Source organism: Melospiza georgiana, chromosome 11, assembly GCF_028018845.1.
Source record: "Melospiza georgiana isolate bMelGeo1 chromosome 11, bMelGeo1.pri, whole genome shotgun sequence".
NCBI classification, from domain to species: domain Eukaryota; kingdom Metazoa; phylum Chordata; class Aves; order Passeriformes; family Passerellidae; genus Melospiza; species Melospiza georgiana.
In genome coordinates this window covers 15,170,043-15,189,691 of record NC_080440.1, presented here as the reverse complement: position 1 = coordinate 15,189,691, position 19,649 = coordinate 15,170,043, and the positions used below count along the sequence as shown (strand labels likewise).

The window sequence follows — 19,649 nt, the reverse complement described above, 5'->3', positions numbered from 1 at the left end:
TAATCCCACAGGTGTCTTTTACTCATCTCTTTTCTCTATCTTCCCCCTGGTGTGACAGAAATGCAGCTCTTGCAAAAAGCACTAATGGAACATATGCTGCTTGAGCTCCCATTTTGCAGACCAAGAATGAGTAGTGAAGCAATTTTAAAATATTTCTCTCTATGCCACAGTTTTCCATTAAGGCATGACTCTAAAACTGGAAGTGGCATCTAGTCCTCTGCAGGATGATGCAGTAAAAAGTCCTGTACCCAAATTCTCACTCCAGATATTTAACCACTACTGGGAACTACAGGTAGGTTTTGCTGAGTCACATTCCATACAACTTTCACTTTCAAAGCCAATTCTACCATGTCTTTGTGCTTGTCTTGAAAGTCCTAAATCCATGCACATAATATTCATGTATATCAATGCAGCTTAGAAAAGCAGAACCAAGAGGCTCAGCCCAGCAGCACGATACATACATGATTACCTTGGCTGGAGCTGACAGGACGAGGCAGAGAGGGAGAGGAAGGACGAACAGTAAGAGAAGTACAGTTTGATTTGGAGCTGGCAGCAGTGAGCCTGGAGTCCTCACTGATCTAATAAAGAAAGTACGCAGCAATTAAAGAAAAAAAACTAAATACACAGGACACACGAGATCCTGAACTAAAATAAGCCCACACAACCTTTCTCAATTTTAGTAAAAGGAAAGTTAGTGCCAGCTTTTTTATTTTTCTTTTTGGTTTTTTGGTGGGGGGTGGTGGGGGTGGTCACCACCTCTAAGTCTCAATTTTCACACTAGGTGGAATTCCACTAAGAATCCTTTTAGAGAAGTCATTCTGATCACTGACTAATCACTGTATTGACAGAATTGGCAGCGTCACAAGTCGAAAGAATCAAAATGGATTTCCACATTGTATGGACAGAACCTCTTCTGTCCCTACACTGACTTCCAAACCAAGACTAACCAAGTACACAGCCAGGTATGAGGGAAGGCAAGGAGAACTCAGATTTCTGATTCTCTCCCACTGCTGAATACCCACAGGAAGAAAGTTTGGGGAAGTAATTTCAGTACTCTGCAATGCAAGCAGTAAAATCACAGCTCTGAAACACTTGTGTAAGATACAAAATATGGCTGTTAAGGTCAACTGTGAATTCACTGTGTACACCATTAAGTAATTTTATCTTCTCCTCCCACTTCCTCTCTCCTGAGCCAGCCCACAAATAGAAGGTCAGATAACTACCAAAAATGCATTGAAAACTACATAGGAAAAAGAGGCAACATTAAAAGTTCATATCACATTAAAACACAAAGCATAAAAATTTTAATGCTAAGGAAAATTCACTGCATTCTGCTTACATCTAACCTGTAGAAGTAATTTTGTAAGCTGCACATTCTACTTTTCTCACAGCACCAGACTCACCTTTTTATCAGAGTTGCTGAGTTTGTATTTCACCTCCTTTGCTTTTTGAATAGCTTTTAGCACTTCCACTGTGTCCAGTTCCTTTTCTGTGGTAACAATATTATCCAAACAAACCTAAAAAAAAAAAAAAAAAGTTAAAATATCTAAAAGTATTGCAAACGAGGCATTCTCCAATTTTTATTAATGGAATAATCAAAAATTGCCATGGCTCAATGCAAACCATGTAACTATTACACAGAAACATTAGACCTTGAGCTAACATCACTTTAATGCAAACTCAGCAACATTTGGTAAGTGTAACACCATTCCAGCACAACAGTGTTTCAATATTAACAGACTGTTACCCAATGAGGCAGGGTAAAATCTCATTTAGATCCGGGAGCGCTGCTGAATAACATTAATAAGGTTTCACTGTCTAAACGCTTTCTCCAATGCACACAAAAAACTCCTCAGGTTTTCAGAGCATTTGCAGCACTTCCCTGCCCAGGCTGAAGGGAGGGTGAGAAGGGCAGCCCTGGGCTCACCTCTGAGGCCCTGTCTCCAAACTGAGCGAGGACTTTGGTGCGGTAGTCAGGGATGATGCTCAGCGGGTTGCTGGATAACATCACCTTCTCCAAGCATGGCAGGCCGCCGATATTTTTTACTTCATCAATCTGAAAGTATTTGAGAATAAAAGCATGAATACACACTGGCAAAATGAAAATGAGCACACAGACTGAGCATTTCTTCCATAGATTACATACAAACAACAATCAGGAAAAATCACTACAGTCACTTTCATTTATTTGCAGTTTGATCCACTAAAATAAATGGCTTCTGACCTAACACACATTTTGACACCAAAAGTCAACAGTTACCTGTTCTATTTTGTTGTTGCTCAGATCCAAGTTGACTAATGAGTACAGTTTGTTAAGACCACACAGCCTTTCCAGCTGATTTCCTGCTAAATTCAGAGTTTTGATGTTTCCCAGTTTTGTGTGAACACCTTCCAGTGATGTAAGTTTGTTGTAGGATAAGTCCAGGTGAACAAGGTTGTACAGATGCTACAACAGCACAGAAAATTCATGTCATACACCAATTAAAAGTGAACAAAGATGCTATCTTATGTGTGGCTCATTTTATTGTGCAACAGTGTTTTCATGCTGGACACTACATAACATGAAAGACATGACCTGAAACTGTTCATTACAAAGGTTAAAGCTTGTAGAAATCTGATTTCCTCCACTGCATTTTTACCAACCCACACATACAGCTGGCAGTGAATGAATTTAGTGAAGAACTAAATGTATGTCAATATTGGCAAAGAAAATAAAATACCCAGGAGCAGTTAAGAAATGCATCACTAAAAGAGTACTTGATGTTACAAAGAAGCAGCTGTTTGGGCTGAAACTACTCTCCATGAAGATGAGCAACAAAATTCTGAAGTATGAAAATCTGTGTTCTAAGCTCTTGGGCACTTGGGTAAAAAAATTCACCTTCAAATGCATCACTTACCTGTAAATTTTCCACCAGAGACACCCCATTGTGACTCAAATCCAGGAACTCAATCTTTGGAATTAATTTCTAGAAGGGAAAAAAACCCCCATGTGTTAAATGCACTTTAGTTTTAAGTCAGGCCACACTTCCTTCAGTATCTGTTGACCAACAAAAGCAATGGAAAGGTCTTGTCCAACACAGTCTCTCTTCCCAGCTTCTGGCATTAAGAAAACATACTGTGTGATTAGGGTCAAAAAAGGGCTGACTCCTGCTCTTAAGAAAACCAGGTTACTCTGAGGGGCCCTATTCAGTTTTAATCTAAAACCTGGTTTCTTACTGAAGACAAATAATTTCTCCTAGCTTATCCCCACTAATTATAGATAAAACTCACTAATGCTGCTTTGGTCTTATCAAACAGATAAACCAGGGGATTTATGCTACACACAAACTTGGATAAAGACAGTAGTACCAAAACCCAGAGTAAATCCATTCCTGATTATACCAGCCAAGAACTACAAGGTCAGGTCACACAAACTTGTAGAAAATGCATTTTAACTTAGAAATTCTTTTATTTTGGAGGTCTCAAACCTTGAACTTGATGCTGAATTCTGACATCAGTGTTTTGCATCTGCTTTAATTTGGTTGTATCTCAGAATTGATTTGCCTTGACAGGCCAGTTAAGACCTGCACACAGACTTGAAGCATCTTAAATCTACATCACAAAAAATTATGAACAAGATAATTATGCTCCAAGTCTATGATGTCTGGTTGAGCTACACATGTAATTATTTCCTGCTTCACAAGAGTAGCTCAAGTAAAAAGCTATCTTCATATTTTACCATGCTCTTGTGATGAATGTTGATTTTTTCTTAACCGCTGATTTACAAAACAAAATTCTAAAGTACTGGCAAAATACTCCAAAATTTTGTTTTCATGCTTTTCATATTGTTTTGATGTCAAGAAACCTGCCAGCAATTCATAGGTTTTTAAATATGCAGGAAACTCCAGCCTTGATAACCACTCCAAAGTTGAGCCATGAGGTATTTTTTCTTTAAAAAAATTTTTTTAAAAATTCTGATTGGCTCCTACAGCCAAGGCAAACAGTAAAAAGCATATTTCAAAAAGTGAGAATTCATGGAAATGCCTACAGAACACAAAATGACAAAAGTACTCTCCTTCAGCAAAGGAAATGAAGTTCTTATAGAACAAACCTCCTAAGCACTAACTTGGGTAGATAACCAGCATAAAGTGCAACTGAAAATTCTCCAGAAAAAGCAGTAGAGCAAATCCAAAATCCTTTCTGTGTATAATATGCCACAGATAAGTAATATTTTTTCCACAAATTAAAAATACTTCTTACCACTGAGTCATCAATTTCAGAGATGCTGTTGTGACTCATGTCCAAAGTTGTTAAAGTTCTCCAGGTTGGAATAATTGCTGTCACTGGACAATTTGAATCCAGTGCATCCTCTGGCTCCCACTGATCAAACTCAGAGGCCTCAGGCACCAGGATTTCCTATTTAAGAGAGGGACACCAACATTTGACTTACATCTTCAGGGAGAGCTAATGGTTTTGGAAACTATGCCAACAATCCCATGTAAGCAAGCATCAAAAGTGTCCCTGTGAAGGGACACATCCCAACACTTCCCTCACAGAAACTTGAGATTCTGTAAGATTAGAAAACCCTTAGAGTTCCATGGTTTTAAAAACAGAACCTGCAATAGGCAGTACAGAAAACCCCATGAACTCCAAATGGATATTTCCCCACTGTGCATGTTGGTTTTGCACATGCTTTGAACACTCACCAGAAGGAGGAACTTGCTCTTACCTTCATTGATGTTGCTGAAAACCGAACACTCAGTGTGGCCAGAGCATGCTTTGATGAAGTCAGCCCTTTGATAAGCTTTCCCCCACAATGACTGATCTATTTAAAAAAATTACATTACAAAGTCAGAAATGTTAGGACAGACAAATGAGACACAAAAGAGGTAGCTGAAAGCTTCAACAGCAGATTCTACAGCGATCTGCAAAGTAGTTACAGCACTTCCTTAAAATCTCCTGAGATTATCAGGTCAGAAACACTGACACTTGGCAAAGCTAAAACAAGAGATTAGAGTCATAACTGGAGAAAAATGAAATTCAAACATATATTTAAACAAAGCTTCTCCACTGACCTTACACCTGGCCCACATATTCAAGGTGAAACTACCCGGTGATTTAACAGCTCACAGCATTTTTACTGTTACCAAAACCAGATTTACTTCAAGTTATGACTCTACCTGCAGACACATTGATTTGGATATCAGATGTCTTTTTTATTATAAGAAAAAAGAAATGCCTAGAAAGTGAGGACACTAATCTAATGACCTGTAGTCAGCTAATTACAAAGACCAAGTTTAAGATTACAAAGTCTCTTTTTCTGTAGCTCAATTTGAAACAACATTACTGAAAATTTGCTACAGTCTGTCCAGGTCCTTCTCTATAGACAGTCACACACATTGTGCAACCATGAGAGCTGGCACATTTGCTGGTGTATGAGGAAAACCACAATGAACCTACAGAGATTGAAAAATCTCTGCCATTCTTGAAAAAATTCTTCACAGATTATCACTGTTGCTTTTTGGACAGTGCTTACTTTGGGATGAAAGTGTTCATCTAGTGTCAGTCAATCCAAAACCTTTCATGAACATACAATTTCAAAAGTCTTCAAGATCTAAAATCACTTTTCCTCACATTCATGCTCACAGAAAAGGGGAAAATTGATACAATTCTGCACTATCCTCTCTGCTGTGTTAGACTCTCTCCCTCTATTGTAGCTTCTTTCCCATATGAGAATGACAATAAATCACTGACTTCAGAAATACACTTCAGTTCTCAATCAACAACTGTCTCATATCAGTGAGATAATAGCATTCATGTACTAGAAAAAGTACAGCATCCACCAGAAGTGCACAGACTGCATGACAGAATTGGATAGTCTTTCTCTCTGAAAAGATCTGAAGTGGTCAAGCAGGTATTTGAAAAAATATCCATTGAAAACTGCTAGAAACCCTGGTATTTATATTGCAAGCAGAGCAATGAAAAACATCTGTAAATTATCAAGCAAGCAGCACTACACCCAAAAAAATTAATGTCAGGGTATTTTCACAAATACTTGACATACTTTTTTTTCCAAATAAAAAGCATTTTGTAATAGAGGATCCTACTATTACCACTTGTTAATTCTTTATGGCAGTGGAAAGGCACTCATCATAGATTTTGTGTGAATACTGAAAAGTGATTTTTTGGAAATACACACAGTGAAAGGTCTTCTAATTTAAATGCTGTGTCCTTATTTCCAAAACTTGTGAGAAAACATTGTTTCACAAATTAAACAGTCCTGCTAAACTCTACATTTCCCAATTCCAGGAGCAAATCAAAGCAGAGAATCACCAATTCTGAGATACAGGCAGCAGACCTGGCATTTGCAGAGCACATATGAGCAGTATCTCAGCCCTACCTCTATTTGATGAAGTGATTTGAAAATAGACAGATCAAAAGGCAAGAGATGCTCCTGAATGTTACTGGTTCCAAAAGGTCCCCCTGTTCCAGTGACCTGGCATTTAAGACATTAAAGAACTGAGTTAGTGCACACAATCCAACTTGTTCACATTCCAGTCTTACACAGGTAATGGCCCAAGGGCAGTGGCTTGGAAAGACAGCCAAAGTTCCAAGCAATTTTTCAAATATGAAATGATTCATGACACTTGCAGGTTAACTCTTCAGGAAAACAAATACTAATTGCTCCAGCTAAGTGCACTGAACTTGAAGTGCCACCTTGTGCTTGCATTCTGTAGCACATGGGGCATGCAAAAAGCAATATCATAAGCAAAGCTGACCAAGGTTCCATTCTTAGCTGAAAATCAGAGAAAATTCACTGAAAATCACTTCCATGAAACCTCTGAACCATCCAAGTCAGTGTTGTCTTTAATTCCACTACAAGGGATGAAGTTCAAGATGGGTTTGAAGAAAACAAGCATTACACTGATACATCAATAAAAATGCATCTGGTATTTCCATATGGTCATAGGATTCTGGCCTGAGAGCATGTCAGCAGCATAAAAAGCAGGTGGCTTCATTATGTTTGCTGTGAATAGAATTTTGAGAGAAAACTCAAAGGGTTTTCTCTGGTTTTATGTATCTTACAAGTTCTGAATGTGCCCACTCACAGGCATTCAGAAGGGCTAGAAATTCTGCAGATGCCCATTTGTCTGAACAATAAGCTCCTCTCCAGCCAGAAAATCCTCCCTTTAGAGGATTCTATACAGACAGAGATGACAAAGGCAACTGAGGAGCCCCAGGAACACCAGCACAGCTGTGGTTTTGCTTCCCTGATCCACCATTTGACTTCAGCTTTGAACACACGACACAGTTAAAAGGCAGCTCCTCATGCAATAAAGGGGCTGAAATGAGTTTTTGAGTCATAGCAAGCAATGTTAAAAAATTTACTTTAGGGAAAGTCCAATTCATTTATTTGGTAGAAAAAAAAAGTCAAATTGTCTCCTGACAAAAACTATCTGTTCTGAGGCCATTTTACATTTATTCTGAAATGGCATTTTAGCAAGAAATTCAGGGTCACCTATGAAACTGAGGCACTTTTTAGGGTTTTATTTTTAACTTTCAGATGCAGTGAGACAGTGGGAAAGGGGGCAAGATTTATATAGATGCATATATATTCATATACAGTGGCCTGCCCATAGTGCTTGCAAAGAAAGCAAGGTTGGAGAGGTCAATATTTATTTCTTTACCCATCCCTACTGGCACTCAGCAAGGTTTTGTGGCTGCATCTATACAGAGGGCACTGCTGAAAAGACCACAACATTACACAGCAAACACCTTGGCTAGAGGACAGCATGGACTGAAGGTTGGCAGCATAAACACCTATTTAACATTGACCTCACCTTTAGATACTTGAGTCTACAAGTGAAGTCCAGAATATGCCCCAGATCTGTTTTGGCATCTCCATTAGCACAGGTAGGTTTGCCCTGCAGCAGCTGCTGAGTGACAGCATACAACTGCAAGGGCCTGATGGTGAAGACTTCTCCAGCCATTAAGAGCTGCTCTCCTGAAAAACAGAGTAGCTCAGGATCAAACACAATGTTGCAAGGCTCACACAGGAATAAATGGTCCAAAGAAAATGTAGTGATACACATTAGTCATTTGTACTCTAAGATGAAAATTGAGGTAGCAAAATAATTTTTTTAACACCAAAATAATTCAGGTATTCAAGTGGGCACTCATGACACAGGCCTGAAGTTCCTAATGCAATTAATGGCAAATTTCCCTCAGTATTAACAGGACTGGAATCAAAGTTCCTTCACATAATGCAAGAGTTGTGAAACTTTTTCTGAGATATCTCTAAGTTTATAGCAGTTAGGTTTTTTCTATTAAGAAAACACAGCACCTGCTATCTAAAATACAGACCTCAGATCTTTTGCTATGCTAAATGCAGAACTGTAGTGAACAATATGTTTTTTTGAAAGTATGGGGATTTTCTGCATGCTAGTACCAAAGCAAATGCCCAGAACAGAAAATGCCTTATCTAATTATAATTTCACAATCCAATTTAACAGCAGGAACAGCAGGAAGCAGCACATAAAAGCCTCTCTGAAGGCACCATTAGCTCGATGTAGGGTACAGCAGCTGGAACACACACATGGAATGAATATTGAAAGCTCCATTTTAGGGACACCAGTTTGACTTCATGGACAAAAAAGCATCAGCTTTTGTGATAAGCAGAGTTCTCAGAAATGCTCTGAGGACTAAAATTCCCTACAGCCTCAGTGGGATCAAGTCCAAGAGTCCAGCTGCACATACATTAGTGGAAGATTACACTAATACAGAGCAGCCAGTGACACATCAATTCTCGTATCAGTGAGACTGCAGGCACTAGAAAGCCAGCAAAGATTTCTTCACAAGCTTTAGATATTCCAAAATTCACTGAATGGACTCTGTGAGGTGGCTTCACCTAAAGGTAACTTTCTGACAGAAAATCTGAAATGGCATTGCTGAAACATGCTTCACCTTTCATGCCTACCACACCTCAGCCAACTGGAATTATAAAGTAGCATCTTGCATGTCCTTCAAAACAAAAATAGCAGGGATTAATCCTTTCACATGCCTCCTGCTGTTAATGGAGCAGCTGGAGCTGTTGTAGTTACAGTTAAGAACATTTCATTTTCATCTGCCAGCCTCAGAAAAGCCACCCTTAAATGAACTGACCAGAAGGTCTCCTGTTTCCTGAATTCTGGAAGAATAATATTTAGGTATCCAAAGTGATCTCTTGCATTTAGTACACAGACTGTCAGGACTCACTGGCAGACCAAGCTTCCTTACAGGTTACACACTGAGACAGAGCTTAGCTCCTGATCACCACTGCCACATGCTGTCCCTTAAGGACACAGACTAAGAGGCCCTTTGCAAAACAAACATTCACTAATTTCTTGTTTCCAACAGTGGCTGCAAGACTGTTGCAGCTCCTCACAAAACACAGCTTGAATTAAAGTGCAAGCAGCAAAAAAAAAAAAAAAAAGACAAAAAGAAAGAAGGAGGAGAAAAAGTATCAGTTGGATATGGAAGAGCTGATCTCTCATTGTCTGGAGGTAAAATATGAAAGATATGTGAATGCATGAACAGAGAGGAAAACATTCCTGGAATGAATGCTGCAAGTTCCTTACCTTTGTGAAAGAGCTCTTCAGCCAATGCAGCAGTGATTCCATTGATCTCCTGCAAACAATAAACCATTGCAATAAGTGTTATTTACATACTTATGGTTCCAATTTTTAATTTGGACCTTTAGTGAAGTATCCTCTGTTTGCTGTGGTAGAGGACGGTTTTTTGGGGTTTTTTTTAACTGAAATCAGGGGTGACTTTTTTATAGATTTCTTTGTAACTTGAAAATGATTCCTAGAAATTACTTGACATTGTTTTATTTCATAGAATTTTCACTTCCAAGATGAAAGAAAGTGAATTACATTTAAAAAATTCATTCTGCACACATTAATAAAAGGGCAGCAGCAACTATAACAAGTTATTACTAGCCATCATTAGCCCAACTTGGAAGAAAGCTCTTTTTGAAGAAAATATTACAAGTCTAGTGCTCTTCACATTTTAACATTAAGACCAATCTAATGCCTCAAACACTCAACATTTCCTCAGAACATCACTACCACAGAGAATGCTTTAGATTAACATGTCTACAGAAAAAAAGAGATGTAAAAAGTAAGTAGTCTTCTGGACTTCAACTCTGCTATGCTTGCTGCAAGGTAAAGCAAATCCCTCCTCTCCTCATCACCCCTCTTCCCCTCCTGGACCCACCCAGGTGCTCAACCTCCATTCCTGGCACTGATGGCTCCAGCATGAAAGACTGAAAACTCAGTGCAGGGATCTGTGCTTCCTGAATCTGCAGGTGCACAAAGATCAGTACAAGTATTTCCCACCTGGGCACACCTCTCTTCACAAAAAGTAAACTCTCTGTGCAAGTCCAGAAATAGTTCTGAGCACTTCCAACAGCTCCCTTTCAAAGGCTCACAAAAAGAACAAAATAAAACTGTGAGGGTGAAGCTTCCCCTAGTGAAACATCTCATTTTAAGGTAGCTGCAAAGTATGAACAGATATTATGGATCATTGCCACATGAATATTTCATGAGTTTACTTTGCTGACAAATACCTCATGATTCATACCAAGGGAATACATCCACAGGACATCTGCAGCAGACAGCTCAGTTCATTTGATGAGACAAGGATTTTAGAACATCACATTCTTAGTGCAACTGAAACCCCATTCACGGAGGATGAACAAAGCCTCCACGCCATAGTTTGAGAACAACAAGCTCAAAGCTGTATTCCAAACAAAATTAAACAATTCTGATTCACATCTGAATAAGCCAGTTACACTCATCTGGCAAGCACAGACTTAATTGAAAACTCTACTCTGTATCTCCTTTGTCATCGGGGACACAGAGCCAAAATTTTTTTCCTACATTTATAATTGGAACAAGATTATGACTTACAGTGTTCAGTGACTAGCAGGCAAAAAAAAAGGAACTCTATTCCTCTGTCAGATCTACAAGAGACTTCTGTCTTAGCTGTAACTACTTGAATGCATCACACCCACAGAAGTCCATTGTTTGCAGGTGTCTGAACAGCAGCTTGTGGGTACTCAATGCTTTTCCTGCAAAACCTTCTACATGTAAGTTAACAAACCCAAACTTCTAAGATGACAAAGACCATGCAACAAAATAAGCATCCCCATGTCACTGCAGAAATCCTTTTCAATGTCAAAGTAACAGTAAAGTTCTACATTGCTGTCACATGCAACTGTTTCTCTTTGCTGGGCTGTATCCAAGAACAACAAAAGGTTTCAAAGTGACTTGAATGTATCAATGGCTGCTATTGCAACTCCATTTAGTTCTATTAACCTGGGAAATGAAATTAAATAATCCTCACTGGAAATATTGCAAAAAAGAATAGACAAAAATATTGTAGCCTTCCTACATAAATTAATGAGGCAATATCAGGCATTATAATGGCTCCAGTATGTACATGGGTTGTCTGGTAATGAAGACATTTTAAAAAAACAAAGTTCTGCAGAAAGGTCATTTTTTTCCAGTAGAATTACTGTGGTAAATATTTAGCTTTTCTCTTGAATAATTAACACATTTTTGGTAAATATTTAAAAGTATTCTAAAGTTCCAAGCAAAAAACAATAGAGTTTACAACTAAGTCAGATCCCCCTAAAGCAAAGAAACGCAGATTGAACAATATCTTTGCTCTTAATATCCAAGAGCATTTAGAAACAGGGAAGCATTCATATCCAAATACTGCTAGCTCTATGGAAAAGCAAAAAAAGATTACATTACAAGAGATAAACAATAGTCCTGAGAAATAAGTCAGGGGCAAGGAAGAACTTCTGCTTGCATAAAAGCCATGTGGAAGTTACAACGCTGAAACTTTAATGAAACAGACATCATCTACAAGATAGAGCACAGAACAGAAAAATTATGCAATTTGCTGGTGACCACTGGAATTTTGGTTTATTTGAACAGAATTCTCCCTACATTGTCAGACATTTTGAATAAATTTAAAACCTCAAATCCATTTCAGAGGGCTTGATAGTTACAAATCTGTGCTTCTCTCTCAAGTCTGCAAGGCAATAGCAACAGCGTGGAATAAACCTTCAACTATTTTTTATCTAAGAAACTCTGAAAGTCTCACCAGGATAATTATGTTCATGTAACATAACTAAACCAGGCTTTCTTTTGTTGCTAAAACTTAATTAACACCTAATGGATCACTGGTGACTAATTGCTGAAGCTATGAAACCCTGAAGGGCCTTCTCAAGACATCCCACCCCAAAGCAGTTACTGCTCCTTCTTTCCACTCAGTTCTCCAGTGCTTTTTCCTCTTGATGAAATTCCTTCTCCCCCTTACAACATGATGCCATATTGCAAAAAAACCCCTAACTATACACAAGAGATGAGCAAATTGCAATCTGAACATGAAATCAAGTAATTGCTTCTTGCTTCAAGTATCCTTTACCGTAACATTCTGTCTGCTGGAGCTATTTCTCCAAAGGCCACTCCATCACTGTGCTTCCACAGAGAAGCATCATTTCTCTTCACTTGGGCTACTGGAAACTGTTTCAGTGTGAACCACAGCTCCAACCATTAGCCACTAAGTAGGAGGGTGTGGATCCATTATGCAATGTTCATTTGAGAGCCAGCACTCTTGACTTCAGCCTAACCAATTCAGCCTCACATTTATTCACAGCTTCCAACTCTCCTGCCAGCATTTATTTTTTTCTTTTTAGAGTCCCTGCCCACACTACTTCCCAGCACAGTGTCTACTGCAATAAAAAGCTGTGTCAAAAATCTTAAAAATATGCTTTGTTATATTGTGCAAAATGTTGAAAAAGAACCATTTCAGCAAACTCATGAAGATTCCACAGAATTCTCCCCAAGTCAGAGAATTAGGAAAAGAGACTCAGGCCTCTATTCAGACACTAAAAACATAAACTTACATATAAATGGAAGTGTAGGAAGTGTGACAAAACTTTTGGTGCAGTAACAGGGAACTTGAGCAGCAGAGTTTGCAGGTAGATCTCCAGTTCCTTTTGTCTTTTCTCCACAAGGCTTTTGGAATTTTTTCCAATCATCTTCTTTGGAGGTAACAGATTTTTATCTATTTTCTTCTCTGAAACAAGCTGAAAGACAAAGACCAGAGCTAATAACCTGACACACCACCTGAACTTGCACAAAAGATGCCATGGAACACAATAAGTGCATGTTGCCTGATGCTGGGAAGATCCAAAATTAAAATTACTCCATTAAATTTGTCTACTGCCTTCAAAGTATTAGGTATTTTCAGAAATAGCATTTTGTCATGGAATGATCAGAGTGTAATAACAGTGTCAGCTCAAAGAATCACTCTCAGTACCAGGGAAGAATGCAACAAATATGATAAAACAACAAAATAACCAGTGCATTTCTGAGAAAGCAGAACACTCATGACAAAAGTAGACTTTTCCTCATTTTTGTTTTTTATCAGCACTGGCTGGTAAATATCCCATGCTACTTTAAGGATGTTTTTATCATCCACTGTGATGAGACTTTGGCCACCAAATCAGCTGATCATAAACACCCTTAGCAAAAAGTTCACTGACTCCAGCCTGAACTCTCCTCTCTGACACAGCTTCCACCCAAGGCTGAAGCTGTCCAGGTCAACCTCCCCCAGTTCAAGAGGGGAGTGTAACAGGGGCAAGTAACAATGTTCTCACAAAAAGGACTGAGTCTGCAGTTCAGATGGCATCTGGCAGATATTCTCTCTTTATTGAAGAAAGAAATTATGTAAATCACTCTGTAAAACAGAACTACAAGAACTGCACAAAGTTTTGTAAGATACCAGGGTCACAGTTTTAACATTCTTACCTTTTCATGCAGGTCATGGAAATCACTGTAACGATGTTTGACTGTCCACTGATGATTGCCAACACTGACCTGAATAATGTACACCTGAAAGGATGAAATTCAAGTAAGGACACTGCAAAGCATTAAAGAGAAGCTGCCTGTGAGTCCTGCTGATTGATGGAGCACTGAAGGTGGGTAGATATTCTGCAAGGATCAGAGCTAAGGAAATGCTAACCCAGGTGTGAGGGGGCTTTGCTGATGGGGGATACCTGATCTCACTACAAAGGTGCTCCACAACAAGAACATGCAGATGTCTCAGTGTAAAGCAATGGCTTTTTTTTTTTGCAACCCAAAGGTTGATGGACCAAGAGCTCTAAGCTACTTCTTTTCCCAAAAATTTCTGCTAACTGAGGTTGGTCCTCATAGCTACCCACAAGCCTGACACAGCAGCATCCCTTCTTCCATCTACCAAGTTCCACAATGGGCAGAGGAACTTGGCAAGCATCCTGCTGTCACTTCAGTTAAGCAGAAATCTGGAGCTTAACCCTTGAGAAAACAGAACAAATCCTTTGGCTGGGTGGATGCTGTTTTATTCCTTTTGGGGTAAAGCACACAAGACATCTCCCAGAAGAGTTACTGAGCCCAAAGAATTACTGCAATTATCTAAAGCAACTAAACATCTAATACAAAAATAAGTATTTTTAGCCATGCATGTACCAAACAAAGATTTTCATTCTAGGTGACTTTCTGGACTGAACAGTACTGGTTTTGCAGAAAACTCAGCCTACCTTTCAATATGCCAGAAAAAAGCCAAAAAGCCATCCCAAAGACATTTTAGAGGTACAAGCTAAAACACAAGCTGAAAATAAACAAGGCTCTGCAAAACCAGTTCCACAGCTACTTGAATACAACAAATTAAATAAACTATATTATCCAGTCCAACTGTACTCTTTGGGGAAAACACCAACTTGTAATCAAATCTTGAAAGCATTTAATACAGTTAAGAACTTGCTTACTACCACAGATCACCCAGAGCTGACTCATAGCTGCTATGAGGATGATACACATCTAGTTGCTAAACCCACATGAGAAAACAAAAATCAGTAACAGCTTCAATCTGTTACATAAAAGACCAGTTTTCACTTACTGCAAGTACAGAGCAGCACAATGTCAAGCATTAAATAGAATGCCACCTGCATTTTAGAAGATGAACTAGAGTTGATGCCAGTTTTATTTTTGTAAGCATCTGACACTGGCTCATGAACAAACCCCAAACCAAGATGTCTGACTCGAGCACGCAGTGAGTGACACATCAGAGCTGGGATGAGCACTGAAAACACAGAAGAATGCCCACACAGAATTATGGACTCAATTAGGGCCTGTGCCTGCTCTCCTGTCATGTTGTGTTGGGAAACAGCAGATCAGGATTAATCACTGTGCTGGTGACAAACCAGAACAGAAATAACACCAGGGTTCAAAAGCACCTCACAATGCCGAGGAAAGCAAGGAGAAACTCCAAGAAATGAAACTTAGAAGTAAAGAAGTACTACATTTATAAGCCATAATAAAAACACCAATTGTTTTGAAAAGATGACTGTGCTAAACTATGGCAGAGCAAGCAGCACATCTAAATGCAATGCACATTGAGTACACAAGGCATGAAACCTAAGATTAGACACTGGAAATTCAGTAACTTCACATGTCCCAACTGACACTCACCAGGCGAGCAAGCAAACCCCTCCTCCCTGCATAAAACACAGAGCAAATTTGTAATAAAGGTTTAATACCCTTTTGATGAAATGGCAAGCACTGACCACTTCTAGAAACACAGCACTTAGTGAACTGGACAGTCTGGTGGGGAAATTAACTGTTCAAGTGAGTGTTTGCATGCACTGATACAATTCCTTAGGTGAAGTCTTTAAAAAGCTGTAGCATTTCCCATCTAGAAGGCAGCCAGAGCAGGCAGTACATATTCACCCCCCAAACAGCATCAGCATGCAGAGACAGCAACTGATTTCACATCAATCCACAAGCTGCCCTTATCTTGAAGAATAAATATATAAATTCAATAGGCTGATGTGTGTATTAGACTTGTCTTAATATAGAAATAAATCATTTTGAAGCAAAAAATCCCCTTAGATATGTCACTGTTTTAGGAGTTTAAGTTCATCACCAACAAATTTTGAGTGCACTAATACAACAAGGCTGACAGCTGAAGTTAAGGTCCTCCAAGGGCTGCCTGTCACACCAAGTGCTAAAGGAATACAGGGATAGATGATGACATCCCCACTCTGCACTTTCTTGCAGACATAAATAAATACACCACGTGAAATCCCCACCCATCCTTACACCACAAACCACACTTCTATTGAGCTAAAACACAAAACCCTTTATGTTCACAGGATTTCCTCCTCCACCTGTCTCTACCAAACCCTTCTGCATTAAAAGTTTTGTCCATCTTTCTATAAATCAGCTCTTTTGGTTATGTTCTACTTTGCAAAGTGTTTGACATATTTGCAATGCTATATATATATATGTATATTTTTGTTTTCTAGCAAGCCATTTCAAGTTCTTTGCAGTTAAGAGCCCACATCACCAAACAGCATCCCTTCATCTTGTTAAATACTGAGGGCTGGAAGACCTACTAAACATTTTAAAGCAGATATTAAATGAACAACAGTGACTCCAGACTGCTTTTTGTTCATTTCCTATACAAAACCTGCCTGCCTTGCTTTACATGGAGAACTGGCATTTCTACATTGTGTCTCATCCCACTGCACATGCTTCAGTACTGTAAAAAAACCAAATAACAACCCAACACTTAAATGACAGAGCTCTCCTCAGGAAGGCTGGGACACAGGTGTGACTACAGCCAGCAGGTCCCAAATTCCAGAGCAGTGATGCAGCCACATCTCCTCCTCCTGCCTCATCATGTAGGCAGTTTACAGCCATTCAAGGAAGCAACAGTATTTCCTTAAATATCAAAGTTAGTATTTATGTTAAAAACAGCTGCAAAAACCAGGAAAAGCAGGAAGGGATTTTTAGGCCAAACAAATGCATAGCAGGAAACAAATGAAGCACTGACAGCCCTGAGGCCTTCTACTCAAACCCAGTCCTCAGTCAGCATCAACTGCACCAGCACACCCAGGAGAAACCCTGGAGAAATGCTCACAGCTCAGTAACCCAACAGCAAACACATCAACCAGGGCAGCAGTTTCCCTGCTGGATTTACCCATACCTTGCCTTTCATGCCAACCACTCCAAGGAGAATCATATTTTTAAAAGTACCTTCAACATCACACAGAACTGTGGGGCTCCCTGATGTGTTCTACAGGATCTGATACCACAACTGTCACACAGATGTCATGACAGCCCCCTTCTATTGAGAGTGAGCTCTGGAACACAGAGTGCAACAGGAAGCTCATCTGCCACAAGAAAAACAATCTTTTAGAAACAAGGATGTAAACAGGGTCACTGCCACCTGAGCACATGGTAATGGATGAAGATGCAGGTTGCTACAGCTGTTATTTCCTCTCTTATCTTGACCAAATTTGACTGACTTTTACACCATTTAAAAGTCTCTGTCCTGGTGCAGGTCTTTGTCATGTCTTTAAGCTCCACTCACCTAATTATGAATACTAAACACATGCCTTTTAAAAAAAAAAAAACTTTTCAGCCTGTGACAAATTTTGTAAAACTTCTGCTTTTATTTAAAGATCGAGTCCCACATTTCTAATGGCTTGGGCCTGTGTCACAAAAGCTGACAAGCAGCCTTGGAGTCCTGCTAACAGCTTCAGGAGGTTTACACACAGGCAAGCTTAGTGCAAACATGTCTTCAAAAATGCAGCAAGAGAATCAAAGCAGGACCAAATACTGGTAAATCCTGTCTTTCATACACTGTACCTTTAAAGCTCCCAAGAAAAATGGCATTAAAGTAGCATGGTATTTCCATAACCACTAAAGAAAGAAATCTGGGCTGGAAAAAATAAACTTCTATAGGCTTAGCTGCAGCAGCTTAAAATGTTATCCTCAACTATCAGCCAATCAGATGAACACCACCTGCAGAGTTACACACCTGAACTCCAGCTCAATCCAGAACATGAATGGTGTCACCCAAGGGTGGCCCTACCACAGCACTTGTCTGCAGGCTGAAGCAGCAAAGGAGCTCCTTTCAGCTCCTGCACCATAACTTCCAGAGGGATAAGGGGGCAGATGACACTGGCATTTTGTCACCTGAATGCACCTGATTTTCTCATTCACTGGTATTGCATAATACTGATTGAAATTTTCAACACCAGCACTGCTGAGTCTTGGTTCACACCTGCCATGGAAGTTTCCAGTCCCCAAGCCACAGGTCTCACTGTGCCTCTCAGTGACTGAGGGTTGAACCACATCCTAACACACCCCCAGTAACACCTCAGCAGCAGTGGTACCATTTCTGAGAACACACACCATACAACTAAGAGAATGAGCTCGGGCACTTCTCAAAAATTCATTTCAAGCTTGCAGTCAACTCCTTCACCAAATGCTCCACACGTTTCTGCCTGTAAATTTGGCATCTCACCACCTGAAAGTCATTGCCACAATCGTGTTCCAATAGGCATCACCTGGGAAGGAGTTAGGCTCTTCATGTGCCCCAGCTGTGTAAACTCTGTCCTATTAACAACTCAGAGACCACTCTCCTGTTGCTCTGTGTTCCCTGGATACCTTTACAGAGGCAGGAGCATGAAGCATTACTTGTATCCATCACACAACTTTCCAAATACTGTCTTTCTAAACCATTGCTCCTCTTTCCCTTTTCTTTCCCACAGCAGGAAGCCTGTCATCCGTGAGCATTCTACCGAAAAAAGGTCTTTCAAATCACGCTAAAATAAGGCAGAAGGAGAAAACATTTTTTAGTTATATAACTAAAGGGTGGTGTGCTCGAGGCATTTTCCATGTGCAATTACACTGAGGTTTGCTTTAGGATGAGCTTCTTCCTGAAAAACAGACCAATTAACTCTTGGTAGAATGCGACCAGATGAAAAACAAGTTATATATCAAAAGCTTCATTCCTTCCCCAAATTAAACACTGCTGGTAATTTTTTTTTTTTTTTTTTTTTTTTTTTTTTTTTTGTGGGATAAAAGAAAAACTGTCTATCCTAAATCATCTGATTTCCTCTGGAAATAAGATCAGAGGGGTTTTTTAATGATAATTGCATGCAAAGGAAAGATTTTCTGCTTTGTTTAGTCCACCTTTGAAAGCTATGTTTACTCGACAGCCATCTCCCATAAACATACGCACATACACAGAGATATATACGGGCAAGAACACGACACTTGCCCGCGGAGCCGCCGCCTCTCCCGAAGGACCGAGGCTACGCGGAGCTCGGGGCCGCTTCTCCCGGCGGAGCCCGGCTCCCCACGCGGCTCCTCTCCCCGAAGCCCCTCGGAAACTTGTACCAAATGCCTCGCTCCATCCCCAGCGTGGGCACAGCTCCGGCCGGGCACAGCTGCCGGCGGCAGCCCGGCCCCCAGCCCGGCCTCACCCGCTCCCCGGCAGCGCTGAGGCGGCGGGGCCGCTGCCCCATCCCCGCACGTCCCGCACGGCCTCGCCGCTCCGTACCGTGTACGTCTCCACCAGCTCAGAGCCCAGGACTCGGGCCTCCCGCGGGGGCTCCTCGCCGTCCTCGCCTCCCGCCGCCGCCTCCATGTCGCTGGGAGAAGCGCCGGGGCGCAGCCGCTCAGGCCGTCACGGCTCCCCCGCGGCCGCCGCCACCCGCACCCGCTGCCCGCCCGGCCCGCACTGCCGCCGCCGCCATCTTGGCTCGACCCCCTCAGGGC

At 40.4% G+C, this 19,649-nt stretch overlaps 1 protein-coding gene across 3 annotated transcripts in view; it reads right to left on the bottom strand.

Annotated features, from left to right (window-relative positions):
- Positions 1-19,598, bottom strand: part of NISCH (nischarin) — a 29,335-nt gene extending 9,737 nt beyond the window's left edge. The window contains exons 1-13 of one of the 3 annotated variants that reach the window (XM_058031817.1): positions 19,432-19,598; positions 13,848-13,931; positions 12,941-13,123; positions 9,597-9,645; positions 7,821-7,984; positions 6,380-6,475; positions 4,709-4,804; positions 4,240-4,395; positions 2,898-2,966; positions 2,261-2,446; positions 1,928-2,056; positions 1,404-1,517; positions 462-578 (exon numbers count right to left, since the gene is read on the bottom strand). In XM_058031817.1, the coding sequence (XP_057887800.1) occupies positions 462-578; positions 1,404-1,517; positions 1,928-2,056; positions 2,261-2,446; positions 2,898-2,966; positions 4,240-4,395; positions 4,709-4,804; positions 6,380-6,475; positions 7,821-7,984; positions 9,597-9,645; positions 12,941-13,123; positions 13,848-13,931; positions 19,432-19,518 (1,530 nt within the window). In that variant the 5' untranslated portion in view covers positions 19,519-19,598. The remainder of the gene's footprint in view (positions 1-461; positions 579-1,403; positions 1,518-1,927; positions 2,057-2,260; positions 2,447-2,897; positions 2,967-4,239; positions 4,396-4,708; positions 4,805-6,379; positions 6,476-7,820; positions 7,985-9,596; positions 9,646-12,940; positions 13,124-13,847; positions 13,932-19,431) is intronic. The other 2 variants (XM_058031816.1, XM_058031819.1) reach the window with 2 other exon arrangements.
- Positions 19,599-19,649: the final 51 nt, after the last annotated feature.